The sequence below is a fragment of the Triplophysa dalaica genome, chromosome 23 (assembly GCF_015846415.1).
Source record: "Triplophysa dalaica isolate WHDGS20190420 chromosome 23, ASM1584641v1, whole genome shotgun sequence".
Classification (NCBI taxonomy): domain Eukaryota; kingdom Metazoa; phylum Chordata; class Actinopteri; order Cypriniformes; family Nemacheilidae; genus Triplophysa; species Triplophysa dalaica.
Genome location: NC_079564.1, coordinates 5,734,635 through 5,757,230, shown reverse-complemented (window position 1 = coordinate 5,757,230; position 22,596 = coordinate 5,734,635). Strand labels below are relative to the sequence as shown.

The 22,596-nt window shown below is 37.5% G+C and overlaps 2 protein-coding genes across 2 annotated transcripts; both read right to left on the bottom strand.

Annotated features, from left to right (window-relative positions):
- Nucleotides 1–1,863: 1,863 nt before the first annotated feature.
- cavin4b (caveolae associated protein 4b) lies at nucleotides 1,864–5,254 on the bottom strand. Its single transcript, XM_056738666.1, has 2 exons — nucleotides 4,730–5,254; nucleotides 1,864–3,126 (listed from the first exon to the last, which is right to left on the bottom strand). Exons 1-2 carry the CDS (start codon nucleotides 5,093–5,095, stop codon nucleotides 2,560–2,562), a joined length of 933 nt encoding a protein of 310 aa, XP_056594644.1. The 5' UTR covers nucleotides 5,096–5,254; the 3' UTR covers nucleotides 1,864–2,559.
- A 1,365-nt stretch (nucleotides 5,255–6,619) lies between these two features.
- On the bottom strand, nucleotides 6,620–22,122 carry tmeff1b (transmembrane protein with EGF-like and two follistatin-like domains 1b). Its single transcript, XM_056737720.1, has 10 exons — nucleotides 21,534–22,122; nucleotides 12,930–13,039; nucleotides 12,497–12,626; nucleotides 11,197–11,223; nucleotides 9,581–9,680; nucleotides 8,879–9,027; nucleotides 8,687–8,743; nucleotides 8,241–8,361; nucleotides 7,987–8,148; nucleotides 6,620–7,386 (listed from the first exon to the last, which is right to left on the bottom strand). The coding sequence occupies exons 1-10, from the start codon at nucleotides 21,676–21,678 to the stop codon at nucleotides 7,302–7,304; spliced, it is 1,086 nt and encodes a 361-aa protein (XP_056593698.1). The 5' UTR covers nucleotides 21,679–22,122; the 3' UTR covers nucleotides 6,620–7,301.
- Nucleotides 22,123–22,596: the final 474 nt, after the last annotated feature.

Sequence of the window (22,596 nt, the reverse complement as noted above, 5' to 3'; positions counted from 1 at the left end):
TTTTTACTTAGCAGCACATATATTAGTTTTTTACAGACGCTAGGACACATTTTTCAATACTTAGGTCACTTTTGCAAAACTCTTCAGACGGTGAGCACAACAGAAGACTATTTGGGCTAAACTGAGGATCAATTATCATTGCTTTGGCACAAAATGCATTCAATGACTACATCTCTCAAATGTCATGAATTCTTTTCTCATTCAGACACAACAAGTGCCAAAACTTTTTGTTTTGTACCCATGTACATGGGTCCAAGTTATGATGAACATGGACCCAGCCAGAAGTATAGAAGTGGCTGAAAGAGGAAGAAGAGTGGCTGGGAGGAATACGTATGCGTGGTGGAAGAAGAATAAGAGGAAGATCAAAAGCTGTGGTCTCAGATGAGATCAGAGCTGCTGTAAAATAAAGTGTTTTGGTAGCTGTAGTGCATTTTGAATGTGAAATGTACTGCTTTGCCAAGCTGAAAGTTGGTTAGGAGAACTGTGTGAAGAGTTTTGCAAAAGTGACCTAAGTATTGAGAAATGTGTCCTAGCGTGTGTGAAAACTGTAATATGAATATCTTGCAACTAAACACCGTCACTAAGAGCGCTAAGGCATGACCTATCCATTTTATGCAGATATATGGTCGGTCAATTTGGATGTTTACTTTTTGGACAATGGGGATTTTTAACCTTTACTCCCAAAAACAAAGAGATCATTAATTGTATTATTATATAAATATATATACTGAATTATGATGGTTTCATAATTTTATATTAGTTTTTACCTATTTTTGGGACCCCTGTCAGTCATGGGCCCTTGGAATTGTCCTAACTTTTCCCCCCTATACGGCGCCCGTTGACACACCTACGGTGACACCAGGTATTCAAAACATGTCTTTTTTTTTTTTTAAGTATTTTGCCATTTTCAAATGGACCCTTAGCACCTTTTGCTAAGAAACCTCAACAACCTCAACAGGATCTCCAATTCATTCCTATGGGTTGTTCTCTAACATTAATGATCAAACGACATTTCTCATGTCAATCTTGTGTTATCAGAAGATCTAAATGAAGTCAGATCACAGAAGCCAATGGAATGACAGAGTAATTGAATTTGGTATAGGTTTTTGGCCTTCATCCCAGTGCTGACATTACAAATGAAACCCGGAGCACCACCCTCAAGATCCAGCCCAAAGACAAATATAATTGATATTATGTTAAATCAATGTGAAATTCTCAACACCGATTCGACATTAAATCAATTATCTGTGCAGAATTATACATTTTATATATTTTCTGCTTGTGGTACACATTTATACAGTGAGTGGCACAGAACTCCATCCAGAGCAGTTGAAAAGAGAGATGCTATACTCCCAAACTTCCATTTAAAGAATTGGATGCGAAACTTGTGTCATTGTGTCATTGAGCAACTAACTAATAGTTACAAATATTGTTTCCCGAAGACACTTGCTGGTAAGTTGCTGAAATGCCTTCTTTTTTAAGAATACAATAATTAAATAAAAATGTTATCTACCATCTCCCTGTATAAATGTGATAATAAAGTGTCTTATTGACTGCAGTTGGTTGCCTGTTCCTTTGTCAACATTCTGTGTTGTGCAGTTGTTTGCCTTCATTGGTTATTTATTGATAATTTTCTTATGCATTTTTATGTGTTGTCACATGACCAGCAAAACAAAAAATACAGTTCACCTGTTAGCTTAATGTAAAATTAAAAACCATTCGCTATTTATGCATAACTTTAGTGAAACATCCACAATTCTTCCATTCTACGCTGGGTATTTATTCCAGGTAAAATCAAAAAGAAAAAAGACTAAATGCAAAATGTTATGGTACAAATAGTCAACACAGTAATCAATGCATATAACGTGTTTACATTTAATTTATTTAAGCTAAATAGTGATGATTGATCATCAAAGTTAGATTGCAAAAGTTGATGAAAACGGCTTGTTATCCCCATCAATGCATACTAAATAATCCACAAATCAACTACAACGTCTAAATTAAAAATAAAATTACATCATTTATCATTGACAGCTCATGCTGAATGTCAATCGACACTAGAATATATATATATATATATATATATATATATATATCAGAACATATTAGAAGTTCTCCATATTAAGTCCAGTATACACCAACTGTCTTACTATGTTCATTCCTAAAATGTGCACTAAATATTTTTACCATATCAAAAAAGTTATCTAAAACGCTTTGTTTTCTATACATTTTCTCTATGTTGATATCAAGTGACCAGCAAAACAAAAAATACAAAGTTCACCTGTAAAATTAAAAACCATTCGCTATTTATTTTATTACTTTGGTGAGACATCCACAATTCTTCCATTTTTCAGAGTCCATAATAACTGTAAACAAGAAAATCCAAAGAAAAATATATATTGTGTGTAGTGTTCAACTTTCTCAATTCGTCCACTGTTTGTCCAACAGCACGGTCTCCAAACCGGCCCTGTCATTTCACCTTCAAGTTCTTCATCATCAAATATCTACACATCAGTCTTTCACAAAATGTGATTTGTTTTTCTCAGTCTCACTCGCTGCTTAAGAAAGCTGTTTCATATCGTACATCGGCACTTCCGCTTCCTCGCCCTTACCCTCGCCCGCACCATCTTTCACTGCCGGCTCCGTGTAGGCCAAGTTAGGACTGGCCTTCCGACCCTTCGGTGGCGGGACAGGTGCTGTTCCTTCTGTGGTCCCCTCTGCTCCTTCCTGACCTTCGGCCACCGTCCGCTCTTTTTTCAGGTTCAGCTTTGCCGGCACGGTCTTGGTGATGGTTTCTTTCAGCCGTTCGCCCGACTGGCGGATTTTCTCACGACGTTCGGTCGGCACCATGCGCTCGCCCAGCTTGTTGACCTTAGTACCCAGGTTATCCTTGGTCTTGGTCATGTTCTCTCTCGAGAAGGTTTGCTTCAGGCTTTCGATGCGCTTCAGGCCGGTCTTCTTTAGTCTGGTGGCGGTGGAGTCGTGGGCCTCCTCGACGACCATGTATTCCTCATCGGAGTCGGGGAGTGGGATCTCTAATGTGTCTGGGTCCACAGAGATGTCTCCGCCGGAGGCGCCCTTTGGAGATGCTTTGGGGGCGGCTACAGCTGGGACCTCATTATCTCCCTGTGAAAGGAACATCAAAGACCTTTAAGGATGATTTAACGCCACAAGGATATTTTAATTTATCTCTTGCAATGGCTCATATATTTAATAACCCAGATTTGGTGGCTAATTCATGTAAATTCAAACTCGTTTTGTACATTTCAGAAATCTGCTTTCTTCACAGTGACCATAGGGTTTTGCTTTTTTCTAACAATTGTATGTTTTTGTACATATCACATTGTACAAATTCATACAAAATCGCAAATTTTCTTCCACTTTTTGGTAAACTTGTAGATTTTATTGTGTGCTTTTGTGTTCTTGTCTGTTTGGTTTTTTCCCTCTACATTTGGAACACTACAAGTTTTTCTCTTAACCTGCACAATTGAGTTGTACTCTTGTATTTAAAATGCCACATAGGCCCATATAGCTCACTGAATCACGTTCCGCGTTTGACTCGCTCGTGGACTCAAGCCGTTCTAGATCCAACAGCAATAGATCAACACCAGCACCATAAACTAGCAAAACACAACATTTATATAGAAAAAAAACACCAAAGACACTAAAGCATAACTTTGGCTCATCATTGAAAGACTGATGGTGGCTTTTTTAACTGTCACTCAGTCAGATGTGATAGGACTATATTAGGACATGAAGCTTCACCGCGTTAGCTCTCAGAATAACCCAGAACAAATCTGTCAGCTGTTGCTTGCTCACGGTGCAGTGATCAGACCCTCGTTTCAAAGTATGATGTTATCGTGTGTGATAAAATAAGACTTTTTTAAACAAGAGAAGATCTATTCCAGTGTTTTCCGGTTTAACAAAGAAAGACAAGTTCCTGTACGATGCCATCATTTCTGTATGCCAACTCCTGTACTCATGTTTTGGCTAAACTTATTTTAAGATAGAACAACAACTATTATTAACTTTAAGATTCCATCCTATGAACATTCAAGCAGATATTGATGTCAGTGCATTTCTACACTGTCACGGTTCAAATAACATAGTCCAGCATGTTGCCTCATCTCAGACAAGATGGCTGCCAACCTTTCAGGTTCTCGGTCTCTCATGGAACTGGCACTCCTGCTCGTTGGTTTTTTGGCTGTAGGCCACATGCTGCCGTACGTCGTGCGGCTAGTGTAGTGAGATTTATCTTGGATCATGCAAGGCCTTCCATCTTGAAATAATCAGGCTATCTTTAATTGCGTTTCCTACTGACCCTGAAATGTGGCCAAGCTCAATGTCAAATGATAATCAATGCATACTGAGTTCCTTTGGACCAAGCTAAATCCTATTGCATTCATCCACATTAGAAATGCAGTAATGCATGGATCCAAATTTTGGAGCAAGCTTTGTCAATTATTGAGAACACATGATGGACTATATTCAACATTGCCTATTAGTAAAGTCTATTACATGGAGTCTGTTGTTTAGACTTCAGTAAGCTCTTGTGTAAAACATGGAGAACCGTAACCGTTCGTGTTGTTTAAACCCATGTTTGGGTCAAATATGGACATTTCCTTGGCTTTCCTTGGGAGCTTGTACTTGACCCAACCATGGTATGAAACAAGCTAACATTTTTACAGTGTCGAAAACCCAAACCCAAAAGATCACCAACTAGTCTTACCTGATAGATGACCACACGGAACTTGTTCTTGTTCAGCAACTCGACCTGCGTCTCCTCCACTTTCTTAACCCGAATGTTCTGCTTCTCCACGCGGACACGGACGTCCTTGACGTGGCAGCTGACCTTGCGCGTTTTCTCCAAAAGTTTCTCCACGCTGGTGCTCGTGGCCGTGTGCTCCTTCGTCAGCTTCACGACGTCCGTCTGGATGGTCTTCACAGTTTTCTCTAGCTCCAGCTGTCTCTCCTCCATACGTTGCTGGCACGCCTGTACGTTGTCTATGATTCCAGACACCCTCTCCAGCAGAGAGAAGATGTTCAGGGTGCTGGGCTCATCTGCCGCACCTGCCGCTCCGAGTTTATCAGCCATGCCTGTCCCTGGACCCTAGACTGTACCTGCTGAAAGCCTGAGGTCCTTGTTTAAAGAATGGGGTTAGTTTATGTGGGGGTGTTGGGTTATGGGATGGGATGGGACACTGGATCATGGAGCCACGAGGGGTCCTTGAAGACGTGGATGAGACAGACTCTCCTTCTGCCTGGAGCTTCTAAGTTGAAGAACACGGAAGCTCCACCCTTTCGTATATAGGGAACATGAGGTTCAAAGGGCAGAAACACTGGGAGAGATCGAAAAAGAGTTCAGGGGAATTGGATGGGGGGCTCAAAACCAGCTCGGTATGAGTTCAGTGTTAAAAATATCCACGGTAAGGTGACACCTTGTCATTTTTAGAAGATGCGTATGTATGCAGCTGAGATAATGGAAACCCCCTTCTTTCTTAACCATAGTATTTATTTTTCAGCTAACTGAGATTAGAACTAATCTTCTTCAATGAACAGCTGATGATTTATATTTATGCTGTCCTGAAGTGTTTTTTCTTTCAACCTTGTTGACATCATCTAGCAACTATGGTTTATAGTGCATGTCTGAATTTGTAAAACCATTTACTTTTATGCCAAATCAGACACCAGGCATTTGACCCACAATGCTTTTGGACTAGCGTGAATCAAATTTATTTAAAGACTCTGATGGAAACATGCTGGTCTCAAACATTCATTGACCTGGGAAAGATGATCCACCTTAAGGAAGAGGAGCTTCATCTCATCTCTCCTTGGGCCGAGAGGACTGTCCAAACCGGTGAAGTGATGCCACCAGCTGCGGACTATTAATAAACCTTAGGGCCGGCTATAATTACTCATCTGTCATGTCATTGCTTACTTGGGTTGACTTGCATATCAAAAACTTTTCATTCAGACAACACCCAGCACCATAAAATCTTTGTTAAACTCACGTGAGCAAACTTCTTGAGATTTGGTATTTTTTCTTCTCATCTCAATAGATGCCTACTGCAATATAACTTCGTTTATTAACATAGACTATATGATTTATTTGTAAAGTGGTTGCTACATGATGCTATTGATAGCAATGTGGTCAAATTGCAAAATAATTAAACTGGGTTCAAAAGAACTAGGAGGAAAGCAATCTTTTTATTGGATTACGCCGAGAGATTGTGTTACTAAGCAAAGCCACAACAGTTTTATGTTCATTCACAGTTTAACAGCTAACTTAAAGTGTTTTAGGACAGTTAATCGAGGTCTTTTAAAGGCACAGTTTTCATGTAGTTGGTATTATTTGAACGTATAGCTGTATATTTTATACTTTCTGAAAAATACTGGATTGTGTAAAATATTAATATTTTAGGTTCAATTTGGTTTGTACACATTTGGGTGGAATCAACACAAGCTTTTTTAGAGTGTAGAACTTTAGAAGCAGAAATGTGGATGATTTGGATAAACTACTGCATTATGGGTGAAAAGTTCCCTTCATTCATTTAACGTAGTAACGTTTTCCTTTTTTAATTCTTGTAAATCTGACGGCTTTGTATAATTAACAAAAGGATTTGTGAGACTCCGAATTTTATTAAATCTACATCACTGGACACAGTTTCACAGGTCATGCGATATGCAGTTCGTAGAATTAAATTAATGTCAATAATGTTCGCTTCAACATTAACAACACCGATAACAGAAAAACTACAAACATTTCAACATTTATAAGAGTAGCTACTCAAACACATTGCATTTCATTCTCTGGAATTCCTTTCAAAAGAAGCCGTGTATGGCGGCACTTCCTCGGCAAACTTGTTCGTGACCAATTAAATTTGGTGTTCAGCTATGTTTACGAAAAAATTAGATAAATCAAGTGTAAAAGACAGAGTTCATATTTTCAGCAAGAAGCACATTCCATGAAATCGAGGACATCTGTTTATGTGGCACGGTTCATGTGCCGAGATTTACATTTAATGATACATTGAAAAAAGTGGTACCACAAAGAAAAGTAAACAAATAAAATAAAACTCGACAAAAGGAGCTGGCTTTTATCATTCGTGTGACAGTGTTTACCACTGAAAGTACCTATAATGTCCAGGGAAAACAAACAAACAATAAGGCACCATCCCGTAAAATCATATGTAATCGAAAATAACCTTGTTGTCCAGAGTCAAGAAAGCACAAACAAAAATGCACATTATAATCGTAATCCACTCGGTACAAAAAGTATCAAAAAATAAAATAAAAACAAGCTACATCATCCTTGAAGAGGCGTCTGTTGAAAAGTGTCCTAAGTTCTGCTTTTGCCGTCTTCCGCGGTTATTCTTAGGACATTTCCTGTAAGGAATATAATTAAACTCATGAATCTCTGAGTCTTGAATTGATTGTGATTGTAAGAATGGGTGTCAGACAGGGATTTGTTTTAGGCGGCCCGTGTTAATATTGAACCATAAACAGCATGCGCTATAATTGAATTCATGATCTATGGTGCTTTTGGGCTATTATTCACTGTTATTAGACATCATAGGAACAGTTTCTGAAACATAAACACACACCACCATCACAATGATGCCACTAACTGTCGTTGTTCAGAAATAAAACAATAAAAAACAGAGTATTTTGAGAAATTCTAATGGGTTTAATGGTTATAATGGATTTGTATTAGATTTAATGAAACTATAATGCAGTGCATGTGGGTCTCTTCTGGTATATATTGGATTCCACGAGTGAATACAAAATACACTACATAAAGACTTTTATGATGGTTTTAACTGTGGATGGTTCACAATAATATTGACAATAAACCATTCGATTTCCTAAACGGTTTTCGTTAAACATGATTATGTGTATGTGTATTATTACTGTCTAATGAATTTACAAGCAAATAACTAATCTTTTTAAAATTTTATAATGACTTGATCTACCAAAGGCTCTCACCTAGTGATGCACATGACAACTGCCACGATTATGGCGATCTGCACGGCTCCAATGATAGCAGCTATTAGCACGTAATGAAGTTTCTGACCACTGGGGACCACATACAAGATGTTGAAGTCGGCGATCTCCTCACACTTCGTTCCAGTGTAACCCGAATCACACCTGTCAATACAAGAACAAATATATAATATAAAACCAGAATACATAAAACGACTGTCTATAAACAGGTGAAGCGATTCTCATGAAATACTGACCGGCAGGAGGCGATGCCGTAGTTGAATTCACACTGGCCGTGAACGCAGAAGTTTGCGTTGTTGTCCGTGCAGGGGATAGGCATCCATCCGTAGCCTTTACCGTCACCTGCTTTTGCTGGATCTAAAAAACAAATATAAAGTGCTAAACGTGAACTATCAACTGTGACTGAATCTATATCTAGGAGTAATGAATTCAGATATTAAGAGATCTTATCAGTGATTTTTCGTTCTCATCAACAACCACTATTATACATTTAGAGCAACACAACATCAAACATTTTATGTTAGCTTCAGTGTCAAACTTATGAACTCATGAATCAATTGTATGAACTACTTTTAGAACTGCACAAATAAGCATGAATCTGATCAATATTTATATGCATCATAAAATCAAACCGGGATATAAATGCCACCATGTGCTGACTTTTTTCTAGAAGTGTGCTTACCAGTAAGCTCAGGCTTGTAGGGAGATCCAACATCGGTTTTCTTAGTTTTGTCTTTATCTGAGTGACAAAAGACACAGATTGGCTTTGAAAGCGACACAACCATTCATGCAAATTCCTCCGACTATATAGCTGTATGCCATATAAATATCAGGTCTACAGGGCTGTGACCTTTGACCTCTGACAGAACCTGACCTGGACATCTCCCGAGATGTTTGACATCTATCTGCTCCTGTTTCATGCAGGATGCCTCTCGCACAAGACAGGGGTTGTGGTACGAGTTTCCATCCGTGCCACACACAGGGTTCTCATTGTGGCCGCTGCAGTCAATTTTACACGAACAGCTGCAACAAAAAAGAAGTGATGAACGTGATGTGTGCATAATTTATAACATGACCATTCGACTGGCACCACCGGCATCCCAGCAGTACTTAAAAATGTTTGGAGTCATTTGTGTCTCCCCCTGGTGGTACATTAAGGTAATTTAATCACTAATAGCGGTCTATAATAGGCTATGAGTGTGTTGAGTGCTGATGTAGGAACATTTTTCCCAAGGCTCTGGAGTCTCGTGTCCTTGGAAGCTAGAGCGGTTCCTGGATTGGATCCATACTGTTCATTAGCACTTGGCATGGAAATGCAAAAAGTTGTAAACTTTCTCTAGAAAAACTTTTTCTACGTTCCCGTGCGAGCAGTGATAAGTTTTGGCATTGGCAAAACTGAATTCCTTCCAACATTCGTGCTTTTATATTACACAATGGCTGTTGTTTGTAATTTTCAAATATGGATAAAAGGTTCAAACATTCATTTCTTTAATGCGTTGGCATGAAACAGTAACTCATTCATTAGAAACATTTGGCTAATCTCTTAAAACTGGCAACGAATAAATGTAGCACGTACGAGTCTTCATCCTCAGCGTCTTCATCGCATTCTGCGCCGTACTTGCAGTTACTGCATTTTGTGACTTTCTTGCCAAAATCTGGGGTCGATCCTTCGTATTCTGTGAAACGGTGATGAGACAGATTCAGTTATTGTACATCATATAAATACATTTGTGTTAGTGCATTCAAGGTATGTTTTTATTTATTTATCAGTTTTTGTGTCTGGGGGTCTAACCCAAGACGTTTTAGCAACAGAAAGTCATGTATCTGTTACTGCAATTTCTTCTAATCATTTTTTTCTTCAGTTTACCTTACGTTAATTGTTTACTTCTGTATAACTACAGAGGTGTCGTTTGGATTGCGTGTTTCTTCCATTAGCTTATATCTACATTTAAACATTTTAAAACAACAAAAATGTCATTCAAGAACTTTGTCTCCAATGCTGCTTTGAGAAAAAGCTACTGTCAAACACAGAAAATTAGTTTGCGATGGACGACCTGTCAAAATAAAAGTCCTATAATTTATGATACTAGCGTGAAAAAAACTGCAGTGTACTATATTATTTACTTTAGTAAATTAAAGTAAGTGTCCTATTAAAATGATCAAAAATACTACTTTACTTGTATTTTATTATGACACCTAGTCCTATTAAGCGAATATATCAGATTTTTAGTAATCACTATTAAATATGCTAGTTTATTAAAATAATAGTACATTATGCCCTATTTTTATGGATTTTGGAATTTTTCTGTTTGTATTTAGTTGAGTAAATACTAAAGACTGTTTACTTAAACAAACATTAAGTGGCCCAAACTTTGGGTAGATCTCTACAAAGAATCAATAACCGTTATTTAACAAGATTTATACAATATATATTTATATAAAATAAAAAAATCAATTGATATATAACAGCCAAACACAGAATGGAAGTAAACTTCGGGCCAGGCATGTGCATCCGATGAAACCATCTACATTACTATCGTATCGCAGGAAAACAGAGAACACAGAATCAATTAGTATCAAAAATATTAGTAAAAATGGAATTTGGGAAAAAATAAAACTGATTTGAGAAAAAAATGATCAGATTTCATGAAGGCCTGTTTAACATACCCTAAACCTTTCTTTTGTTATTTGTAGTGAAAAAAGGTTCTGCAGTCTATAAAAGGGTAAGAAATTATCATTACAGTAAAATCATCATGCATAATAAGATCCATTGACTGAACTTTCTTGACACCTTTATGTCTAAAAGTGTTATCTTTTTTTTAATCTTGAAGCGTTCTCTAATTTAAGGAGGACACATTTTAGAAATGGTCAGTGTGCAGGGACAGAATTCTCCTCTGCACCGCTCTGTAATTTGCAGTAATGACAGCTTTAGAGCGGCCTTCATCTTTAAAACCCAAACCATAGGAGCAGGGGCGGTTCAGAGCTACTAGCTCATATCACAGGCCTGCCAACTTCAGCGTGACGGGCCCTAAAAATAACCCTAGATGTCGGGTTCTGGCTAATCTACAGAGTTCTGAAATGCTGGAATCATTGGAATCTATAGGTCAAAATCCTAGAAATTGCAAGGTTACGGTTTTCTACATATAACGGTCTTTGCCATTTACAAAAAAAAAGTAAGGAGACAAAACACACCTCCATCACCAGATCCTGAGCTGCTATCTGAAACCAGAAAAACAGGCAGGGGTCATTTTTAACTACGGTACAAGTACACCTTATACTACTGATGCAGCATTAACAGGCATATTCATTTTTTATGAAATTGATCAAGTGCATGAAAAGCCGTCACAGTTAAATCAATTTTACCTAAATTTTCATTTGTCATACACTGGGACGGATTATAACTTCAAGGGCCCCCTCTAATAATTTTTCATTCTTTTTAGAAAGTTAAGATGATAATGAATATTTAAACCATTCTCACTCTGTGTCAAATGCCAGCGCTACGCTAAAAATAACCTGTACAGGGTAAATAGAAGTCTAATATTAGCTACACAGTGAAAAATCAACCATGGACCAAATTAAGGCGTATAAAAACACACGTCTTTAATTAACTGTCCAATATACACGTATTTAATACATCACATAAATAAAAATATCTCAACATAAAATGCTCCTGTGACATGTCTGTAAACATCAAATCATCAAGCAAAATATTCAGAAATGCAATTTAAATGTGTTGTAATTTAATAAGTTAAGGATAACATAAAAATATATTTTGCCATGATTTTTTATCGTTTTTTACATGGTATCAACAGAGGGCGACCCACATATCAACAGATAAACATTTGTTTTCATTGTTGTTGGGTTTTCTGTACCAAACTGGATGGTGCAACCTTGAAGCAAAGGGCAGTAATCCATCCCTGGTCATGTATCGGTGTGCATTAACATCATGTTAAAACATCTGATCTAACTAGAATTAGTATTCATTATATTCTTTTTTTATTGCCAGCAATGACCAATCAGGGAGGGCCTTTATAAAAATACATATTTAAAGCAATTAAAGTAACTGTTATTTCAATCCATCTGAATCTCAAATTAATATATGTCTCCAATAGTCCAAAGTCCTCTGGTTCTTGTGTGTAAATTGAGGCTAGTGAGCCCACCTTATTTCCCCATGATGTTCTCTAAAAGTTATTTTGAAAAAAAACCTTCAGTAAAGTTAAACGGCAACATTATAACCCAGTTTCACAGACAAGGTTAAAGGGCACGGCATTGTCCAGGCGAATTGCGCTTTTGTTCTCCGTTTTTGGGGTAAAACGAAGCTCGAAAACGTTGAGAGTGTTTTCAAACAATTCAACACCCTTTTGAGTCTGGAGGCGGGGTCTACTTGATGTAAGCTAAATAAAATGACTTTGAATTAAACCAGCACCGTCACTGAAATGTGATCTAAGGCAGATGATGTTCGGTTTGGTTTCCGGAAGTGGCGGAGACTTACCGGGATAGCAGGGGCCTTCGGAGGCCAGCGAGATGGGTCTCTGCTGGGAACATGATGCTTGTCTCACATAGCACTCGTTCTGATAGGTGTCTCCGTTCGACCCGCACACAGGGACGTAGGTCTTAGGGCACTGCAGCACACAGAAACAGATATGTGTGAGACGCTGCTCACATACAGCGAGACAAGACGTGTGCGAAACAGACCGTAGGACAGTTATACTATATAAGTGACTGGAAGTCTTTTGCAAATTTATTTGAGAATGCTCATTGATCACTGAAAAAAGTGAATGAAGGTCAACGCTGAAGTATTTATTTGGTGTGATCATTTAAGACATCTGAAGTACAATCAAATCGTAGCTATTTTACAAGGTTTCCATTGGAACCATTAATGTTGAAAGCTGAATTAATGTTGGAAAAGGGATGAAAACGGGTACCTGTAACTGGCATACGCATTTGAGGTCTGCCCCGTTATCTCTGCAGGTCCCGCCATAACGGCATGTGGTCGCATCACAAACACGCAGGTCGCTCTTCTTTTCTGACAGATCTGCAAGAGAATCAAAAGTGATGTTCATTAAATTTCAAGCTTCAGTCGTATTAACATTTGCAGGGGTTTCGCATGTTCCCCTGGTTCTTGTCAACTGAAAACATGTCACTGCACATGTTGGGGGTAATTAATGTAAGATGATGTTTCAGGCAGCCAACGAGCATTACCTGTCAATGGCTTAATAACAGGTTTCCATATGGAGGTTCTCCTATAAGTAGCCATCAAATATTCTGTAAAAGCAAGGTTATTAATAACATGCCGAATAAGCTACATCCACCCAGCATCAAATATTTAACAGCATGACACTGATCTGAAATCAGCACCCACAGCTCCTGTACAGAGCACGTGTCCAACAGCTGTCTACCGTTAACTGCCAATCATATTTCAGACCTCAGGCTGAGGGCAGGAAGCCCATCACAAGAAATTAAGCATGAGGAGTTCCTCCCTCTGACACACAGCTGTGACTGACAGAACATTTAGAGATGGGTTTAACTGATCTTATTACTGGCTCTCTGGAATACTTGATTGTGATTGGTCAGTCCTAAATAAATAAGACAAATGCTGTGGTGTAAACTTGTATATGATTATTTGTTTGCGAAAGATATTCTGAGAAATGTCTCAGTGTTATTACAGATTTGGTTTTATTCATATTTTAAATTAGCTTTTAATTTTAGATATTGGTATATGCTTATGTCATTTTATTATTATTTTTGTTTCTTTTTAATGTTGCTAACATTCACAAATTTTTACTTTAGTTTCATTTTAGTTTTTGTTTATTATTATAATGTTTCTGCTTTAAACTTACTATTTTTGAGGCAACATTTCAAATTTTCCTTGAGTTAAGATTTTCCAATAATTTTTAGGTCAATATTTTATTTTATTTAAATGAACAGGAGCGTTTTGAAAGTTTTAATTTTAGCAAACCTTGATTCTATGTTTATACAAATGGAAGTCGATGGGGGGGTCAATGTTGTTTGTTTAAATACATTCTTCAAAATATCTTCTTTTGTGTTCTTCTTAAGAAGTAACTATCCCTTTAAGATCTATGTAAAAAGAGGAAATAGTTTTGCTTGATCATGTGGACTTTTATCTATGAATCTAGGAAAATGGAAAATATATGTATGTATGTATATACATATAGAGAAGTATCTATAGCCTTGAGTGTTGTTAAAATCTTTATATTTGTGAAATTATTTCAAAAACAACTCAAAGCCATGCATAATAAAAATACAAATGAAGATTTCATTTAAACAACAGCAGGACATGACGCGGGCACAAAAGAGCTGATACCCTCGTGTAAATCCGAGCAAAGCTTTAAGACACCTTTAATGAAGAGCACACACTTAAAAACTGAGCGACGTGTTTGAAAACAACACAAATGCTGCGACCACAGAAACCCAGCCAAGAGTGTTTTTGTTTCAGATACAAAGAGGAAAGAGGATTAAAAATAAAGAGGGTTAAAATAAGAGTGTTGAAAACAGATGAAAGGTTAATGTATGAAGGTGTTAAAGTGTTTTGATAAATGATGTGTACACAGTGCCTGTGGGAACAGACCACATGATAATGACTTCAAATCCAGCCGGATTTCAGCATTCAGTGCATTTGAACACACTAATATGTTTTCTTGAAGTAATATGTTTTTAAAGCATGGTATTTGTACAGTGTTTTAACAAGCCTTTGGAAAATTAACCACGATTCAACTAGTAACCATTGTTTTCAAGTTTCATTTGTATTTAAACAATAGCAATTACAAATTAACCATGATTTTACTACAGTAAACATAGTTTACCATGGTATTTGTGTAGCAAAACTATAAAAATACAAAATGTGCTCAATCTACACAAAGAAACACATTACAGACTTTAACTATATGAGTGCTTTAATTTCCTAAAGGATAATACTTTCAAACATACAACGGTACTAAATGATGATACTTTACATGTAAATATATTTTATTGTTATTAGCCTAAACTGAAAAAAATAACTTGTAGAATTTACTTTATGTAAAACGTGCTGCTATAATTCAAGTACAACTTACTAACCAGAATAAAGTAAATTCTACTTATTATATACATTTAGGATTTGTTAAATATGAAGTAAATATTACTAAATGTAAACAAATAAAAACATTTGCGTTTGAAAAACATGTGTCTAACTCTAACTTTGCAGTACTTTCATATTAAAATATACGATTTTTTACAGAATAGATGGTCAAGTGAGAAGAAACTTGTGGTCTCTGTACTGACATTTTTACAGTTACTCATATTGTGCCTCCCTCAGCCTAGGCACAAGCACCGCTCATCTGAACAACAGTAACAACTTAAAAAACTCAATCTTAAAAATAAGAACAGAACTCTCCTAAATCTCAAATATAAATCAACACAAAACACAAACCTTTCTTTGAAATCTTTCTTTTACTGAAAAACACTTAAATTGATAGTTAATCTGAAAAATGAATCTCCTAATGCAGTCAGATGCAAAGCATTCTGGGAACCACAGATCAACTGCCAAGGTAGCTATATCTACAAAAATGATTTATGTAGTCTCAACACAAAATAAATAAGTTAACTTAATTTTACCTATTTTAAATGGCCTTAACATAATAAAACTGAGTTGTATTTACTTGATAATGTGGTCAATTAAAATTACTCAAACAAAATAATTAAAATCCTAACTAAAATTAGTAGCTTTTTTTATATAGTTATTTTAACAATTTGTTTTAGTTAAAAACAGGAACATAATTCTATTAAGTTTGTTTTAATTATTTATTTTCATTAAATCTTCTAAGACACATAATGATTATTTCCAGTGGATATATTTCATCTCATGCTATAAAAATATTATGTTTTGACCTGCAAATGTCACATTGCTCTCACAGTTTGCTGGCAAATACTCCTGCGTTATACTCAAGTTCACACATTTTTCTGCACACTGAGCCGATATTGACTTCCTGAGAAATGCTGTGACCTGTAACATAAAACGTCCTTTAATTCTTGACTCTCTTAAACCTCCCTCATCTAAAGTGACCCATTTCTGCACATCCGTCTCCGAACAAACACAAAGCACAATGTGTGCAGGTCTAAAGTGGGCCGTGAGCCCCAGATCTCACACTGAGCACAGATAATCAGAGCCCAGGCAGGAATCAATGACATCTGAAAGATAAGGACATCAGTCCATTGCCTTTAGCCAAACAGCTCATCCGCTCACGACCGTTCGATACTCATCTCCTCAACGGATCAATAGAACCCGCAAAGTCTCTCATTAAAAAAATTGTAAATTGTGGCGATATATTGGGTCTTGGATTTCTATTTAAGGACTTTTTAATGCATCTGATGCTACTTGTGTATTTAAAGCTTTTAGTATTTTAACAGAAATTACGGTTTGTTACAAGAATGAAAATCGTTAGGGATGCTGCTGATAGAGTAATGATCTTAACTGGGTTTCACAACTATAGCTTACCAGAAAATGAAATTTCTCTCATCATTTACTCTCTTGTCATTTCAAACCTGTATGACTTTCAATCTTTTGCAGAACACACAAGAAAATATCTTGAAGATTATTGGTAACCGAACAGCGGCGCTACCCATTCATTTGTATAGTATGGAAACAAAACCAATGTAAGTGAATGGGTGCCGCCCAGTGATCTATATAAATGACTGGATTGCGCCTAGAACTCAAAACCAACGGCAGGAGGTGAAGTCATCCTGGTATGCCCAACTGACAAAGATTGCCATTGACTTACAGTCAAAATGACAACAAAATAACCTGTTTTAAGCTTATTAGGCGCACAATAAGGTTTTAGTACACATGTGTCTTTAAATTAATTGTTAATTCTGATGTTTTTTCCAATGTTTATGTGTATTTTGGGCAGAATAGCGAGGTAACGAAACCAACGTATAGACAGTGAGTGTGTATTGCACACTGTTGGCACATGTGTTAATATTTAGAAATAAAGCTTCATGACTTGAAGAACATATACAGCCAGTGGTGATCTGTATTTAGATCTCAGAATAAGCACATTTGTCATACCTTGAGGTGTCCTGTTAGTCTGCCGATCTATTATGTGCGCTACTTAAATGAAAATGACATAACTCAATCTAAATCTAATAAGACGGGAAAATCCCCAACTTTAAATAGTTAACTATTTACACTCTTAAGACATATGCGTTGTAAGAATGTCTTGCGAGACTTTAGATATAAAAACAGGGACTGGTAAGTTACCGTTTTATCATGAACATGTGATTAACTCCCTATTGATAAAATGGAACGTTAGGGCATACCAACATGGAGGTGCGGTAGCTTCAGTGTAATGACGTCAAGAGCAATCCATTCATTTATATAGATCTGTGGTACCCCCGTTCTTCGGTTACAAACATTCTTCAAAATATCTTCTTTTGTATAAAACTTGGTTCACTTTTACAGTATTCACATTGTACAAATTCGTTTGAATGAACCACTTGGTAAAATAGTCACAAATACCTGTCAGGCTGTTTTTAACTGCATACTCAATATCCTTAGATCTAATCGCGCTTGAAGGTGAATATTTGTCCTGTGTTCTCCGGAGGGATGAAACTCTATCTCTCTGAATGGGTCTGAAAGCTCCGGGCTCTGCTTTAATTGTACGACTGTAAACTGCCGTGTGGGGGGAGAGGAATAGAAGGGTTTAATAGAAGGGTTTGGTCTACAGTGCCTTTTTGCCCCTGGCGTATAAGGCACGCAAAAGTGGACAGGCTATAATTTGTATTGGTGGTGACAAGCAGGCAAATGCAGTTTAAGAATGGAGAGATGTATATCCTGGCAGTCAAGGCAGGGAATACTGAGACTGTGGTAAACGCTCTAAAAACAGAACGGAGAGATTCTTGGTTTTTGTAACGATTTCCAAACAGAATACATTTCAGAGTTTCAGTCGAGTACTGCTGTTATAAATTCAGCCAAATCTTTGAGATCAAAGAGGATGATAACCGCAAGATCAAAGAATGAAAGGTATGAAGCGGTCATACCGTCACACTGTTGATGCGATGGGGCTGACAGATGTAACAGCTTTGATCCGTATAAAGGGGTTTTAATTACTTATAAAATGCACTGTAACCCACTGCTTCGCGGAGCTTATTGCTTTAATTTAACGTCATACCTATAAATAGTAATTCGGAAAAACTCATGAAAATAATTCGGAAATGGACTCTAAATTATTTCTACAGCTATTTACTGTAAATATATGAATGAATGCTTCCACAGACCCTTTCTGTTTCTTGTAAGATCATTTATAGCAAAGAATGCATCATGAACCAGGTGACGTTTCAGCTTTAAATTCTGATCGCATGGTTTGCACACCTGTCACAACACATCGGTCGAGTTCGGTGTTCTCGATATGGTAAGATTGCTTTGGGATATACGGTACGCAAACCCCCCCATAACTAAATCTAACTTTAGGAAATGGTCTTCTGAAGTATGCAAGAGTAGAACCATCAAAGTAATGGTATAACTGAAGATGAAGAAACAAAGGACTAGCAGTATGGTCCATTTGGCAGAGGCTGTGGGTGGGAGTAATTGTGGTTCACTGTGGGATGGGCCTCTTTGAAGGCACCATCTGTGACGGGCTTCCTTAAAATAATTGCTTCTTAATTATATGCTGGAATGGAAATGACAGAATCCACAAGTATGACATCAGAAGAACAAAACACACCTCGGTGGCATGACACAAAACTAGTACAACCGGAAGAAATGTTATTGCTCAGATGTCGCAGGAGATTTGATGGAGTGTTCAACTATCAACTGAATGCAGCAAACACACTGCTTTAATTGGGTTTGCATGCAACTGCTGCATCTACATACGTGGATTATGCAAAACGTCGCAATACCGCTTTCCTCCGTCCGACCTCTCGCCCTGCCACAGCAGACCCCATTGATTTTAGAGCTGCGGGCTATGGGGAAGCCGGGTGCATAAAGCATCTCCCTCAAAGCCCAGTGATTTAGAGGCAGTTTGACTGCTCAATGGAAAGCCATTAAATTGACCGATGAGCTTAAGACTTGGGTTCAAACACGGCCTTGGTTTAGGACCCCCGTATCCTTGAATAGAAAACACTGGTCGAGCATCAATTGATATTCTATCAGATGCGTTGAAACAGGTTGAAGAAGTACTTAAGAAATTATTCAGTGTAGGTTCAAAGCGAGCGTGTTCATTCAGGTACAATAAAGACGGCTGTCCTGATTGATAAGTGCACAGGATGTGCTCACAGTAAATTCTATTTAAAACACATTAGATAATGGCATTATCTAAAATTCAAATGGGTCAAAATAAGATGTTAGATCACAAACGCATTAAGCCTAGCCTGGTGTTAGTTTTTTTTTACGTACGATTTTCAGATGTAAAGAATAAGGCAGTAATGGTTAAGTAAGATTGTTTTTGTTTACCATAGAAACTAACCATGAAAAAAACTTAACATAATTTTTTTCAGCATTTGAACTCAAATGTACTTTTTTTATTAACACATTAACAAATATTAATAAATGGTAAAAATGCTGTTTTTTCAACCCAACTCTCAACTTATTCAACAATTGGGTCAGAAATGGACATTTTCTATGTTCGTTTAAAACATTGGTTGGGTTTGTCTGTATTTTACCCAACTATGGGTTGACAAAACACGTTTAGTATTTAAAATGTACACAAGCTATATTGAACAGCTGTGTTTTTGAATGGATAGTTCACCTTTCGTTATTTACACACCCTTATGTCATTTCAAACCTGTATGACTTTCTGTTTTCACAAAAAAGAAAACCATTGTTCCCCATTGACGTTTTCGCATTGCAAGTCAATGGGGACCAAAGGTTTTAAGTTGCCAACATTTTTTTAAATATCTTTTGTGTTTTCCAGAAGAAAGAAAATCATGCAGGTTTAAAACGACAACAGGGTGAGTAAATGATTACCGAATTTTTGTTTTGAATGTGAACAGTTCCTTTAGGATCCAAATCACTACCATGGTCATTGAGCACTGCACTTTTCGAGACCATTGAAACTGATGCAAGTAAACCAAAACACATCCCTGACAGCACTACTTCTATGAAATCATTGCAGGTACGCCTGTTCAAGGTAAAAATATACGGATCCTAAAAGTCTATACCTCAAATTCAGGCGGTATGGATAAAAGCATCTGACAAATTCTATAAATGTCAATGTAATGGCAAAATATAGTCCGCCTAGTAAATTAGTCCCACCAAGCAAAGCCTCAATAAACTAGTTTTTTTTATGCTTGCGGTCACTACCGACCAACAGCTCTGGGTAATTCTGATGCCCCTGAGACTCACTCCATTGTGTCCCTGCCTTTAACAAAACCAGCCCTGCGCTTATGCAGGACAGCCACTGATTAAACCACTGGTGCCTGGACCTTTGAATGCTCGAAGAACTCCGGCGCACAAAAGCCGCTATTGTCAACTGCTTTCCCTTCTATTAATTCTAGGTGACAAAAAGGGTGTCAGGATTTGAAAAAGAAAGAGCGCTCAAAAGACAAAACACGGCCCATCTGGAGAGTTTACATTACGTTTGATTACCCAAAAGACTATGGATGACCATTTGGTTAAACGGTTACACTCAAAAGGCTTCCTGTTTTAATTTTTCCGCCTGTTTGTAAAAAGTCATCAGGTGGCTAATTTACAAGTTAACACTCGCTTTTGGCTTGAATAAACACCAAATAAACAATATCTATCTAACTACATAAATGAACTAAATTGTGCTTTGTAAATAGGCTTAAATAGGTGTACAAATAGCAATCACAAAACCAGTAACATTATGCAACAAGACAGAGCTTCAACTTTTGTGATTAATCTATCAGACAATTACATGACATCCAATATTCAATCTCAAGACAACAAACCCATTTATAAGAATCATGGACATTAAACACAAAGAAAAGCATAATGCAAGCTTTTAAAATAGGCCATGAGTCCATTCGGGATGGTTGAAACCCCCCTGCTCACTGATGCCTTCTCAAACCGCAGCGGATAATGCAGGATAAACCACGTGGCTTAAAACATAAAAATTGGCCTATCCCTGCCCATGCACATCCAGAAAACCACACCGAGCGTAACGTAAAGCCCAGCATCTCATTTACCGCACCCCAAATCCTTGAAATCTATGGAAATTCATGGCCATGACAGACCCTGTTGAGGGTGATGATACAGGGTGGGGTTCATGCATCCCTTGTATATTGTTCACCTGATCTGATGTAGGCGAGGTATATAACTCACTCAAGCCATCAAAATACCTCAAAGATGAAGTATGGAAATAAAAATAACCACACGCATCTCTAGGCCACTCATGTATTTCACTGGAAGCGTTTCTGTGGATTTTGCATCCCTACACTGTCTTCATCATGGATGTCTCCAGAGGCCACGCGTGAACCTCCATCTTCAAGACGATAAACAAAAAAGATCTGCAATGTAGATATAAAAGTAAGCATGCTTCCCATGCAACACATGCAATCTTGAAAGCATACTGTACCTAAGCAGCCTTTCCCTTTGCCGGATACACAGTCGGAGTTCTGCGGGTAGGATTGAACTGATCCAAGGATTGTTGGGACGGTGATGGTCAGCAAGCATAACACGGACAGTTCGGATCCGGTCCACCTAACACTGGCCACCAACATGATGTACTGCAGTCTTTATCTCCTCTTTAACCTGGTAAATGAAGATGCCAAGAAACAAAGCAACCTATGGCTGATGCGGAGAAAATATCCCAAAGCTTCCCTTTTAAACCGTGTTTGGGTCCCAGCGAGGCAGATCCAGCCGTGAAAGCATCACTCCGGTTAAAAACAAACGTGCATTTCGATCACCAGCACATTTGCATGGGTTTGCATTCACAAGCGTGTGTTGCATGAGCCCCTGAACGTCTCAATAACAGCTCGCGGATGTCTTTGTGTGCATCTCATATGTGCGCGTGTGTTTCGATGCGTATCCGGATGCGCTCCACAAATTGTTTTTATACGCGGCGTTTGTAAGCGATCTCGGTGCTTTCTTGTCGGGATAAAATCGCTATTCTCCTCGCTGAAAATCCCATAAACAAAGGGTCGGCACGGATAGGTCGCGGTCACGTGACTCCCGAACCACCTCCCCCAATTCCTGGAGGAAATGCAGCACCCCTAAATATACTGCAACCCTACAGTTGGGTCATTCCTACAATAGAGTTTATGTGTTTAAATATATGTGATGAATTGTAACACAATGTGTAATAATTATGTACACTTATAATAGTTATTATTAAAATATATGTTTGTTTAATTAATATATATACAATTATATACTATATAATGACATTGTATATAACAAACAATATATATTATATCTACGCCTTTATTATTGAAATATTTTGTGTATGTTCTTGTATATATTTATACAACTGAAATATGTATTTCTATTTCTTTAATGTTTATTCACCAAAATGTTTTTCTTTTATTCCTTTCCTGGAATTTAAAAAAAAATAGAAAGACAGGTGTTTCTCAGTTTCTCTTTCAAATTGACACCCCTTCAGGAAATGACATCATACTGGAAACAACAACAAGTATTAG

Bases quoted from the DNA above. Each gene is read 5' to 3' on its own strand.
- cavin4b (XM_056738666.1), bottom strand. From the start codon at position 5,095: ATGGCTGATAAACTCGGAGCGGCAGGTGCGGCAGATGAGCCCAGCACC. The intron at 3,127-4,729 runs GTAAGACTAGTT...TTCCTTTCACAG, and splicing joins TCCGTGTGGTCATCTATCAG to GGAGATAATGAGGTCCCAGC.
- tmeff1b (XM_056737720.1), bottom strand. From the start codon at position 21,678: ATGTTGGTGGCCAGTGTTAGGTGGACCGGATCCGAACTGTCCGTGTTA. The intron at 11,224-12,496 runs GTAAGTCTCCGC...TTCTGGTTTCAG, and splicing joins CGAAGGCCCCTGCTATCCCG to ATAGCAGCTCAGGATCTGGT. The intron at 9,681-11,196 runs GTGTGTTTTGTC...ACCGTTTCACAG, and splicing joins CTCAGGATCTGGTGATGGAG to AATACGAAGGATCGACCCCA.